The sequence below is a fragment of the Nelumbo lutea genome, chromosome 4 (assembly GCF_056320005.1).
Source record: "Nelumbo lutea isolate HS-2025 chromosome 4, American lotus-T2T, whole genome shotgun sequence".
In the NCBI taxonomy this organism is placed as follows: Eukaryota; Viridiplantae; Streptophyta; class Magnoliopsida; order Proteales; family Nelumbonaceae; genus Nelumbo; species Nelumbo lutea.
Window position 1 is genome coordinate 32,845,947 of NC_142687.1, and position 12,735 is coordinate 32,858,681.

The following is a 12,735-nucleotide window of genomic DNA, read 5'->3' on the forward strand; positions in this document are numbered from 1 at the left end:
GACTTTAGAATAGATTAATATCCATTGTCAACCTCTTTAGCCAATTGAGATTTACTGCCTAGAAAAATCCTTTCCACTCCTATCCACATATATTACAGCTGTATATTAGGAATATTTCTCCATGGATGATAACATGTAAATATTACATACGGAGAATTGGACATGTGCTCAATGTACAGCTGTATATTACAGCCGTATATTAGGAATACTTTTCCATGGATGATAACATGTAAATATTACATACGGAGAATTGGACATGTGCTCAATGTACAGCTGTAACAAGGTGTGGGTAGGAGGTCCAAACTCTTGGCACTTGGCAACCAACATCGTCTGTCCACCTGAAGTATGAATTGTCACTTGACAGATCTTATGACATGCCTCATGTTAGGAAATTGGTAAACTTTCAAGGACTTGTGTTTAATTTTCAGCCAAAGTACAGAAAACTGGAAAGCGAAAGACTCGTGGGCCGCGGAGAGAGGACACTGGAGACTGGTGACTTTGGAGTACTGACCGCTTAGACACGCACTGGTCTACGGATTCTTGTCGAGGGAAACTCAAGGCTACAGGAAGAGGACGAGCAGAGCACGTCCTACTCCGGCAGCCTAGGCGTCGCCGGAAGATCGGCTGGTTGCAGGTTACGGCCTGTCGGTCTGAGTAGCTGCTGCCCAGCTAACTAAAAGTTCATATTTTTTTTTGGGTATAAAGCCCCTTTCTCCTTCGAAAGTCGGGTTAAGATCGGACTTTGGCACTCTTATTTTCGTTAAACCCTACATAAACCCCAGTGATTTCATAAATCTATGTTTTTTGGTTTCTTTTCTATTGAAGATTTGGTGGATATCTTGCCGGACCGTCATTAATAAACAGAATATTCTGAGAAAGATTTCTTTTTGGAGAGAAATCAAGTCATTTCTACTATTTAAATGGGCGATTCTTTAGAGAGACTGGGCTCTGAAGCGGAGTCAGGGTTGGAATCGAGCATGAAGGAGGAGTTGTGTATGGAGATCGATCCTCCTTTCAAGGAAAACGTTGCGACTGCTGAGGATTGGAGGAAGGCATTGAATAAGGTTGTTCCTGCGGTGGTCGTGCTGAGAACAACGGCTTGTCGGGCGTTCGACACAGAAGCAGCTGGTGCGAGCTATGCCACAGGTTTCGTCGTCGATAAGCGTCGGGGAATTATTCTCACAAATCGCCATGTTGTTAAGCCTGGTATCTTAATCCGTTTTTATATCGGAACTTTAATTTCTTGTACTGAGAATGTTTTTTTTTTTCATTTTTCTTGAATGCGCATTCTGATTAAGATTGAAGGGAGTTCCATTTATTTTTAATTCTTTTCTTTCTGCAGGCCCTGTGGTTGCAGAAGCTATGTTTGTAAACCGTGAAGAAATTCCAGTGCATCCTATATATAGAGATCCGGTAGGTGGACTTCCCTATATGTCCTATATGTTCATGCTTAGTTTTCAGCTAACTCCATTATGTTTTATGGGATTGTGGACATGGAAACACGTTATTGAAATTTAAGAGGTCATGAAAGAGTGGTTCCAAGCATATGTATGTAGGCGATTTATTACAGTGGTTATGCATTTCTATGAGATTGATTTCCCATTATTTTACCTTCTATGTTACTTCATAAACAACAATGGATTTACATTTCTTATCCTCTTTAATCCATTCCAATGAACTTCTTGACTTTGAATGGCGTTGCCTACATTTTTTATTGAAAGGAATTAGGTAATGTAAAGTAACGCAGGTTTATATATGCAAAGTTCATGGGTTAGAGAAAATAATCTAATGGAACAGAGTGGAGAGAATCCTTATTGAAAAAACGGAATAAGGGAATGATGCACTGAAGCTTGAGAGGTAAAAATATTCTTCTTTTGCATAAGCAATTCTAAATATTAACCAGTTTCAGGGTGTGAATAAACCCTAGTTGTTTCTGGGTCAAAGTAGAGAAGAAGAAAGAAGAAAGAAAAGAGAAAGAAGAAGAAGAAGGAGAGGAGAAAAGTATTATGCCAGAAAGACAATAGAAGATGGGACACATAACTTAAACTCAGATACAATAGACATTTCACTTTCAATAAGATACACCAGAATGACCAAAATACCCTTGACTCGAGCATTCTAACACTCCCCCTCAAGCTGGAGAGTATATATCATATAGTCCTAGCTTGTTACAAATGAAATCTATTCTTCCCCGAGACAATCCTTTTGTGAAGATGCCCACTGATTTCCTGAGCTCACATGAGATGTAATTATTACCCCACTTATTACTTTCTCTCTCACAAAGTGACAATCCACCTCAATATGTTTAGTTCTTTCATGGAAGACCGGATTGGATGAGATGTGAACATCAACTTGGTTATCATAGTATAGTTTCATGGGTTTGTCAATTGAGAAACCCATCTCTTGTAGTAGGTTCTTCAGCCATACTAGTTTACATGTGATATGGGCCATAGCCCTGTACTCTGCTTCCGCACTACTTCTTGCCACCACTGTTTGCTTCTTGCTCTTCCAAGTTACAAGATTGCCACTCAGGAAGGTACAATACCCTGTGGTTGACCTCCTGTCTGATATAGAGCCAACCCAATTAGCATTTGTGTACCCTACTATCTCAAGAGGTCCTCCTTTTTGGTATAACAAACCACGACCTGGAGCACCCTTTAGGTACCTAACAATTCTTAGAACAACTTCCCAGTGAGGAACCCGGGGATGTTGCATAAACTGGCTCACCACACTCACAACAAATGATATATCTGGTCAGGTAATGGTCAGGTAGTTCAACTTTCCCACCAACCTTCTGTATCTTCTAGGATCATCAAACTCATCACCTGCATCCACACCTAACTTGGCATTGAGTTCCATAGGAGTCTCTACTGGTTTAGCACCTAACAACCCTGTTTCTTCAAGTAGATCAAGAACATATTTCCTCTGACATAGGTTGATCCCCTGTTTTGACATCGCAACTTTTATTCCTAAGAAATACTTTAGCTTCCCCAGATCTTTCGTGTTGAAGTGGTCCTGTAAGAATTTTTTCAGCCTGTCAATTCCATTGCTGTCACTTCCAGTTATGACAATATCATCCACATACACGACTAGCAAGATTTTTCCATCTTTCGAGTTATAGCTAAACACGGAATGATCAACCTGACACTGTTTCATCCCAAAGGCCTTCACCACTTCACTGAACCTGCCGAACCATGCACGAGGAGATTGTTTCAGTCCATAGATTGCCTTTTTGAGCCTGCACACCTTACCAACCTCCCCCTAAGCAACAAACCCTGTGGTTGCTCCATATACACCTCCTCAACAAGATCACAATGTAGGAAGGCATTTTTGATGTCAAGTTGTAGGAGAGGCCAATCATACATAGTAGCCATTGAGATCAACACCCGAACTGAACCAATTTTAGCCACAGGAGAGAATGTCTCCATATAGTCCACACCATATAACTGAGAATAGCCATTGGCCACTAACCGTGCCTTTAATCGTTCCACACTGCCATCAGGAAGATGCTTCACTGTATAGACCCATTTACACCCAACAGTGTGCTTACCAGGAGGAAGGATGGTGAGTTCCTACGTATGATTATGTTGTAGAGCAGAGAGTTCTTCTTCCATTGCTTGCCACCACCCTGGAGAGGCAATGGCTTCCTGTACAGTCTTGGGAATGGGAACCGAAGAGAGTAATGATATAAACTTGCAATGGGAAGCAGAAAGGTGAGTAGTGGAAACATGGTCTGAAATGGGATGAGAAGTACAAGTACATTTACCTTTCCGCAAAGCAATAGGGAGATGAAGATCTGAGGGAGAAGGAGCAGTAGCAGGATCTGTCGACGGGTGCTGAAGTGGAGAAGGAGCTGAAGCACTTCTGCAAGTATACACTTGAGTAATTGGCGGCCTCTCTGTAGTAACCGGCATATGATGTGCATCTGCAGTAGGAGTGGGAGCTATGGGAAGGGGGTCCACAATCGGGACAGGAAGAGGAACCACAGAGGGAGAAGAAGAGACCCCGACATTGGAGAAAAAAGGAACTGATTCAAAGAAGGTGACATCCGGGCACACAAACGATTTATGAAACTTAGGGTTATAACACTTGTACCCTTTCTGAGTCCTTGAGTAACTAAGAAAAATACACTTCGTAGCCTGAGCATCTAGCTTGTCTACTCCAGGCCCCAAGTGCTGAACAAAACAAACACAACCAAAGACTCTTAGGGTGAGAAGAAAGGGAGACAAAGTGGGGAACAACACGAAGAAAGGGGATTGACTTCCAAGGATTGACATGGGCATCCGATTTATCAAAAAACAGGATGTAAGAACAGCATCACTCCAAAAGTGCTTTGGGACATGTATATTGATCATCAAGGACCGAGCAGTTTCAAGAAGATGTCTATTTTTCCGTTCAGCTACACCGTTTTGTTGTGGGGTGTAGGCACAAGAAGTTTGATGAATTATTCTATGATGTTCTAGGTATTGCTGAAATGATGAGGAGATGTATTCTTTGGCATTATTGGAGCGAAGTATTTTCATATTAACACCAAACTGAGTGCGTATTTCAGCATGAAATTTCTGAAAAATAGAGAACAATTTACTACGGTCTTTCATAAGGTAGATCCATGTCATCCTTGAAAAGTCATCAACAAAGATTACAAAATACTTAAACCCATTGTATGACACCACTTTAACTGAACCCCATACATCAGAATGAACTAAAGCAAAAGGATTTGAGACACGACTATCAATTCTTGGACTAAATGAGACTCGGTGATGTTTTCCCAATTGACATGACTCACAATTTAATGATGAAAGATGATTCAAGGAAGGAGCTAGCACTTCAAAGCCTTGAGAGAGGGATGGCCAAGTCTGCAGTGCCATTGGAGAGGAGTAAGAGACGACTGGAAAGCCACTAGAGGGCCACCACCATCAAGGTAATACAAACCACCGGCTTCATGCCCTCCATCAATCTTCGTCCTCGTCTTGAGATCCTGAAACACACAAGAAGAAGGATAGAAGGTTACAGAACAATTAAGGGACTTGGTTAATCTACTAACAGACATAAGGTTAAAAGGGAACTTGGAAACATATAAAACAGATGCTAAAGATAATGATGAGAGATCAACATCACCAACACCACAAATAGGAGATGTAGAACCATTAGCAAGTGTAACTGTCTGAGATGTGGAGGTGCGAGAAAGGGAAGAAAATACATAAGGAGTCCCAGACATATGGTCCGAGGCGCCAGAATCAATGATCCAGGGTGAGGCTTTGGAAGCTAAACAAGTCATACCTGAATGGGCAAGTGTAGCTGTGTTCTGCTGAGATGTTTGAAGGAACTGCTCATATATTGCCTGTGGTACACTCACCATTTCCTGCCCGGAAGCACAAGTGGGTGTAGAGGGGGTTGGTGCAGTTTGCTGGTTTTCAGTAATTGTGCTACTACTTTTAGATGTAACATGGTTAGCCCAAGTGTTAGGTGGACCACGCAAATCATAGCAGAAATTAACTGTGTGCCCCTCTAAGCCACAATGTGTACATTTTCTCTAAGCATTACCCCTTCCTTTTCCACGGCCTCCCCCTGACTCACGGCCTCCAGTTCGGCCACTGGCTCGGTTAAACATGTGTCTACCATGGTTGCTTGGAGGACCACTGCTGCCACCACCACTTCTACTTCCACGACTACTCCCTTTAGTCACTACCAAACCAGATCTATCAAAGAAGGAAGAATGTTCCACTGGCTCAATGGATGTCCTCTTAAGACGGGCAAAAACTTCTTCAAGTGAGGGGAGAGCTGATCCCCCCAATATCTGTGCTCTGACAGGCTCATACTCAGCCTTCAAGCCCACAAGAAACCTAGTCACATCAAGTTGTTCACGTTGCTGTTGTTGGATCTGGACATCTGATGTGAGAGGGTGATACACATTTAGCTCATTGCGGATGTTTCTCAAACTTGCATAATACTCTTCTAAGCTTTGACTTTCTTGCTTCAAATTGAAGTACTCTTGGTATAACTGATATACCCTAGTTGTGTTGTCTTGTCTAGAGTACAACTTTTTAGCATGATCCCAGATCTCTTTGGCTGTATCTAGGAACACGAAGTTCACACTAATCTTTGGTTCCATGCTGTTCCAAAGCCATGTCATTATCTGTGCATCATCTTGTTCCCAATCACTGAACCCAGGAGAATCAGAGGAAGGTTTATCTTCCCTCACATGTTTTACTTTCCTCTTGGCCTTCAAGAACACCTCCACAGATTTTGCCCATGGTATATAGTTTTCACCATTCAACTTGATGGATGTCATTTGAACACTTAGATAATCTGAAGAGAGCATGATGTCTGTTTTGTTGTCATTCCCAACTACAGTTGAAGCCATCTCAATTATGTCTCATCTGAATATACACCACAATCTCACACTTGTCACAAGACTTATCTCACTTACAATACCACCAACCCACTTTCTTCAACTGCACATTACACACTACACTCTAAAGCTGAAATCATTCAGTCAACACATCAAACACTTGGACTGCACACTGTAGGACCATTTACCACCAACACACCACTACTGAAATTACTCAGTCATTTCATTGAACACTTGTTTTGCAAACTGCAGAACTGATTACACCAAGGTCTAGGGGTTCACTTTTAAGCATTTGAAAACATAGATATGCCAGCCACCACAACACAATGAACACCACACCACTGCTGTTGTGGACATCAGCAGTCTACCACTCTTCTTTCAGCACACATGTGAGCAAGAAAACACACAAAAAAAAACATGACTGTATATGACCAGCCCTCTTCGTACACTGAATAGAGGGTCTAGTATACCACTTCAACGACCACCACAGCACCGGCCAGAGGCATTCTCACCTCCAGGCCCTCAAAATGACAACTCCTTTTCAGCCCTTTATCGAGTCTTCAATCAGATCAGCTGTAGGATGAAGAAACCTATTGTGAAGCTGGCGGCGAACCTAGGAAGAAAACAGCAGCAAGAAAAAAAAAAAAACGAACACCAGACCTTAATGCTCTGATACCATGTGAATAAACCCTAGTTGTTTCTAGGTCAAAGTAGAGAAGAAGAAAGAAGAAAGAAAAGAGAAAGAAGAAAAAGAAGGAGAGGAGAAAAGTATTCGGCCAGACTAGAAGAGAGGATGTACAAAAGTACCTCTCCTAGCCGACCCACTTGACCTTTATTCATGAAAAACTTGAGTTACAAGAAAGACAATTTTGTCCCTCATAGAAGATGGGACACAACTTAGACTCAGATACAATAGACATTTCACTTTCAATAAGATACACCAGAATGACCAAAATACCCCTGACTCGAGAATTCTAACACAGGATTACATGCAAAATTTTTCTAAATTTTCAATCTGGAACTGGTGGATTGAACATTGTGAGGTGAATTAGTATCTAGATCTTTAAGAGTTAAAGATGAAATTTCTCTACTAGATGTATAATTCTGATAAGGGGCCAAAGGTTAGGTCTGTATCCAGTATGCTCCTCCCAAGACCAAGATAACTGGCACCAACATTGGGTAGTGGCCTTTTATATCTAATATTGATGATATTTATCAGTGGGTCCTTATGTCAAATATAGGCTGCATTTTCACAATGATAAGCATATTGCTTGTTACTAGAGAATGTCATGAACCTATCACTAGAGATAAAGTGTAAACAATATAAGAGAATGCCCCTAATTAACATGCTCGAGGAAAGCAAGAATCTAAGGAGAGGCATATGTTGATTCTGTTTCAGGTGAGAAAAACTTTAATATATAATTATTTTTAAAATGTGATAGAGGAGATGACATCCTTTATACCTTTTCGATTCCAAATCTCCCTTCTTTGTATATTTTATCTTCCCTTCGGTTGTGAAGTGGAGATGACAGCCTTGTTATTATTGTTATTGTTATTGGAATTAATATCTATTAATATCCAATTCCAGGACCATGACCTGTACCCAAAAGTCAAAACCTAAATCTATGATCAAATGACCTGTAAACCTTGAGACCATCAATTGAACACCCTGATGTTGGTCTTTGACATTAGCAACCTGGAGATGATACATTTATTGGAATTGGAGGAACACATGGAATTTGACAGATTGATTATTGATAATAGTATAATGCTAGTTCATGGGAGACGGAAGTCAAGTATATACTATATAGTCACTAAGTAAGGCAAGAAGATATGTGTTTGTAGTTTCTAAGAAATAGTTGAGCTTTTAATGTTAGTTTCTTTTTCTAGCAAGAAATCTAGGTTATGATATGGATGTATTGAATTTATTATCAACAGTCAATTGTGTGTATAGAAATTATTTCTTTAGCATTTTGTAGCTTGGTGGTGTGACTTCATCAACAATTCATTTTCAGGTTGTGGTGAATATAAACAATTGGTTTAATTCCATCTAAAACTGAGTTCTAAGATGAAATGGTGAAGACACTAGTTCAAGGCTGTGTATCACAGCTAGGTCATTGTCTTTTGTCCTTAAACACTATGTCAGATAATGTTGTTCTTCTTGCCAAATCTAAATTCCACCCATTCCTAGGGTGCAGTCTTCCAGAACCCAAATCACTATCGACTATCCTTTCTCCTGCGAAAAGTCACCCAATTGATGAGATGTCCCTTCCATTCCTGGATATTCATCTTCAGGTTTATTATTGTGTTACATATTTTTTTTGCTTGCATATTTCTTTTAATATATTATTTCTCAGTCCAGCTACCTTATCTTTTGATTTCAGCCTTCTTGTCTATCAAACTCAGATCCTATTCAGCCTCTAGGAGCTCCAGGTATCCAGCTACGCTTGTTCTCCATCTATCAGTGCTATTTATCCACCTTAACCAAGTTGTCCTACCTTATTTTCCCTAGATTCTTTATTCTTTCTGTATTGGACCTGCAACAATCCATCTTCCTGAGAAGCTATCACTATGAATCCCTATATTTCCATCACCAGTTCACCATTAGTATACTTTTGAAGGACCTGCTACCTATCCTACATAGTAATTCCTTTATTAGGATAAGAAGTTTGGTGTCACTAATTAGGGTGTGTATGAACTTGGTTGCATTAGGAATGCATACATGGTTTATGCATTTACATGGCACTTGGCTTATGCATGCCTGCATTTTATGCATGCCTGTGAACTGGATGTTTATCTATTTCAGTACTGTGCACATTCAGTATACTACTTGTTTTGTTTTGTTTTTCCCCTGAGCAGATGCATATTATGCATGTCTAGATGCTTTAGTTGTTTATTTTGTTTTGTTTACCTATGCAGGATTATATGTTCATGGAACTAACAATTTTATTCTCTTCAGGTCCATGATTTTGGCTTTTTTCGTTATGATCCTGGTGCAATCCAATTCTTGAGCTATGAAGAGATTCCTCTTGCTCCTGAGGCTGCTTGTGTTGGTCTAGAAATCAGGGTTGTTGGTAATGATAGTGGTGAGAAGGTACTTAATTTGCATAGCTAGTTTTATCTTGTTCTTTGGCCTTTGTATTATTTTTGTTGCATCTATTTCTATTCATGGTCTATTGTTAACCCAGTAAACCAACTATTCTTGATTGATTTAGCACTTGCAGTATCCATATGAAGTCTTAAATCTTATATTTTTCTTTTGTTAATCCCATCCTTTATGTTAAAGATTGGTGCCTTTTTTTTTTTTTTGTAATTCATTCTGGGGTTTGTTGTAACTTCTGGTTATATTGGGCTTCTATCTATTATTCTAGTTAGTTGTATTTGTGGCTTGTTCATTAAGCTGATTGATGGCTTGCTTTAGAAGCCACCTGGTCTGTGCTTTGTTTAAGCCATCATTAGTTAGGTGAGAGAGGATAAACATAGATTATAGGCTGTGTAGCAGGGTTATGGGTTCCATCCCCAGATCCGCCTGCATTCTTCCTACTTTCCAATAGTTGATTTATTCTGCTTTCTTTCCCATGTATATAGTCTATTTGCCTGAACTGCACAAATCTGTTTGGCTTGTTTGTGGTTTTATCTCTCTGGTTATATTTTCCTTTTTGTTTGGTTGTCCACTGTCTGGTTCGGCAGTATGGCTTCCATTTGAATCTGTTTTTTTTTTCCTTTTTATTTATGCATCTGGTTGCCTTAACATGGTATCAGAACCCATGATACTGATGTGCGATCCAGTTTGATGATTTGGTTCTGTTTCCTTATCTATTTGTGCTGTTCTTTTTGGGTCTGATGTTGGCCAACCCTTATTTGACATGATTCTGTGGCTACATAAATGGTATCCTATGGTGTATGTTGACTTTCTGATGTAGGAATCTTATTTATTTTACTGTAATTTACATATATTTTATTAGGTGTTTATTTGTTAGTTTGCCTTTTTTTAATGAGGTTTGTTGATTTTCCATTATGAATTGGCAGGTTTCAATTTTGGCTGGAACTCTTGCTCGCTTGGATAGAGATGCCCCTCATTATAAGAAGTATGTGATGTGATAACTATTCCAGACTTGTTTGTTGACCATGCACCCTTGCAATGAACAAATGAAAAAATTCCTGCCATCACTTTTTTTATATATAAAATAAACCATATTAATCTTTGGGGCTGTTGCCTGCTGGTGTTAATCTTATGATAATTTGTGAAACCATTCTCTTTATTTGGCATAACTGTTTTTCTAATTTATCAACCAAAGAGAAAAGAAAACAATTTCTAGTCTATGTTTAGATTCATGGGGAAATGGAATTGATAGAAGGAATTGGAGCGAATTCCCAAGATTACTTGATCAAGCATTATTTTTGAGAGAAAAGGTAAAGTAATTCATTAAACCAACTGAGAAAGAAAACAGGCTTGCCCAATAAGGCACTGGGCAAGACAGAAAAAACACTTTGTACATCCCAAAAAATCTCTATTTGAAACTCATAAAAAGAAAGCTGAGCTAAGAGAGCTGAAAGGACAATTCTTGAGCAACTTGTGAGTTGCCCAAGAGTATAACCTTCCCCAAATGCTCTTTATAACTTCATCTTCTGAGCTAAATTTGTCTTTGAATAGCATCCTGTTTCTTTTCATCCAAATTGACCCCACTACTATTGTTGGCACCACATTCCATAAAGTCTTACCTCTCCTCGACAACCCCTCACAAACCAGCCCTGTAACAACACCAATACATACCTTGGGAAGCACATTTGAACTCCAAGCACCCTTAGTATTTTCATCCATATTTCCCAACTGAATCTACAGTGCAGAAAGAGATGCTCCAACTCCTCAAGACTGTTGCCGCAGAGAACACATCTGCTGGGTTCTACCTCCTTTCCTCAATTTGACAAGTTGTTAGCTGTTAGGCACCTTCCCTAAGCTGTCACCCACAAGCAAAAAGAGGCTTTTTAGAGTAGCCACCGTTCTCCCGACCATGTCTTTGGGGAAATTAGCTTCCTCTTCAGCACATAGTCTGTTGTAAAAGGATTTCACTACGAAAATTCCTGATTTCTTCCATACCCAAATCCTCCTGTCCCTCCTTGTGCTATCCACCCTTACCGCATTTGGGATTTGCATTAAGTCTTCCCATTATTCCACTTCCCATTCGTTTAGGTTCTTTTTGAAACTGGGACACCACACTCTTGCCCCTCCACCTTGTGAGAACATCACTGATACCAAACAATCCTTGTTGAGAGACATATCAAAAAGAGTTGGGGATCTGTCCTTCAGAGAACTATCCCTGCACCAGACCTCCTGCCAAAAATTGGTTCTTGACCCATCTCCTACTTCCAATCTTGTTCCTTGCCTGAATTCCTTCTCTAATTTCTATATGCACCTCAGACTGCACATCCATAGGGTAGATTTGTTTCCCTTGGGTCCCATCTGGAAGGGGAGGAACCTTCCACGGGAGTGGGAGTAACTGTGGAAGGCTCAACATAAGATTCAACCAGAATTGGCAAATGAAAGGACGAAGAAATAGTTTAGGATTCTCCCCCTTAGAAGGATGACTATAAAAGGGAACTGACTCTATAAAGGTGATATCCATGGAAACAAACTGGGAGCCACTAATGGGATCAAAACAAACAATACCCTTTTTGTGTGGATGCATAACCAAGAAAAATACACTTCCGAGCCATGGGTTTAAACTTATGTCTCTTGGAGATGGGAATGTGGACATAGCAAGTGCAACCAAAGACACGCAGAGGAATGGAGAAGACCTCAACACTGGGAAAGAGAACAGCAAAAGGAGACTTTAACCCTGAGACTTAGGAAGGCATATGGTTAATAAGATAAGTGGCTGTTAAAACTACATCCCCCTAAAATTTCATAGGAACATGGGTAGCAAAAAGAATGTTCCTTGCAATTTTCACAATATGTCTATTTTTCCTCTTTGCTACTCCATTTTGCTGTGGAGTACTAGCACAAGAGCTTTGATGAACAACCCCAAACCTATTTAGGTAGGATGTACGATCTTTCTCAAAAATATTTCTTAGCATTGTCGGATCGGAATATTTTGATGTGGGTATCAAATTGGGTGAGTATATATTTGTTCAATTGTTGCACAAGTTTAGGCACTTTAGCATGAGAACGCATAAGGTATATCCAGGTATATTGTGAAAAATCATCAATAAACATGATGGGATATTTGTAGCCACCCATAGAAGGTAAATGACAAGGCCCCTGCACATCTGAGCGAACAATATTGAAAGGAACATTAGATCTTTTATTGCTTGAAGTATAAGTGTTCTTACAATGCTTTGAGAACTCACAAGACCCATGATGTAGACTTGACAAACTTATTCCT

General features: G+C 39.9%; 1 protein-coding gene across 6 annotated transcripts in view; it reads left to right on the top strand.

Annotated features, from left to right (window-relative positions):
• Positions 1-413: 413 nt before the first annotated feature.
• The window catches only part of DEG7 (DegP protease 7), an 85,296-nt gene continuing 72,974 nt past the window's right edge, over positions 414-12,735 (top strand). For 2 of the 6 annotated variants that reach the window (XM_088984230.1, XM_088984233.1), the window contains exons 1-5: positions 464-697; positions 826-1,206; positions 1,343-1,413; positions 9,312-9,446; positions 10,382-10,440. In XM_088984230.1, coding sequence (XP_088840356.1) covers positions 921-1,206; positions 1,343-1,413; positions 9,312-9,446; positions 10,382-10,440 — 551 coding nt within the window. In that variant the 5' untranslated portion in view covers positions 464-697; positions 826-920. Of the gene's footprint in view, positions 1,207-1,342; positions 1,414-9,311; positions 9,447-10,381; positions 10,441-12,735 lie in introns of all 6 variants that reach the window. The other 4 variants (XM_088984232.1, XM_088984229.1, XM_088984231.1 and 1 more) reach the window with 4 other exon arrangements.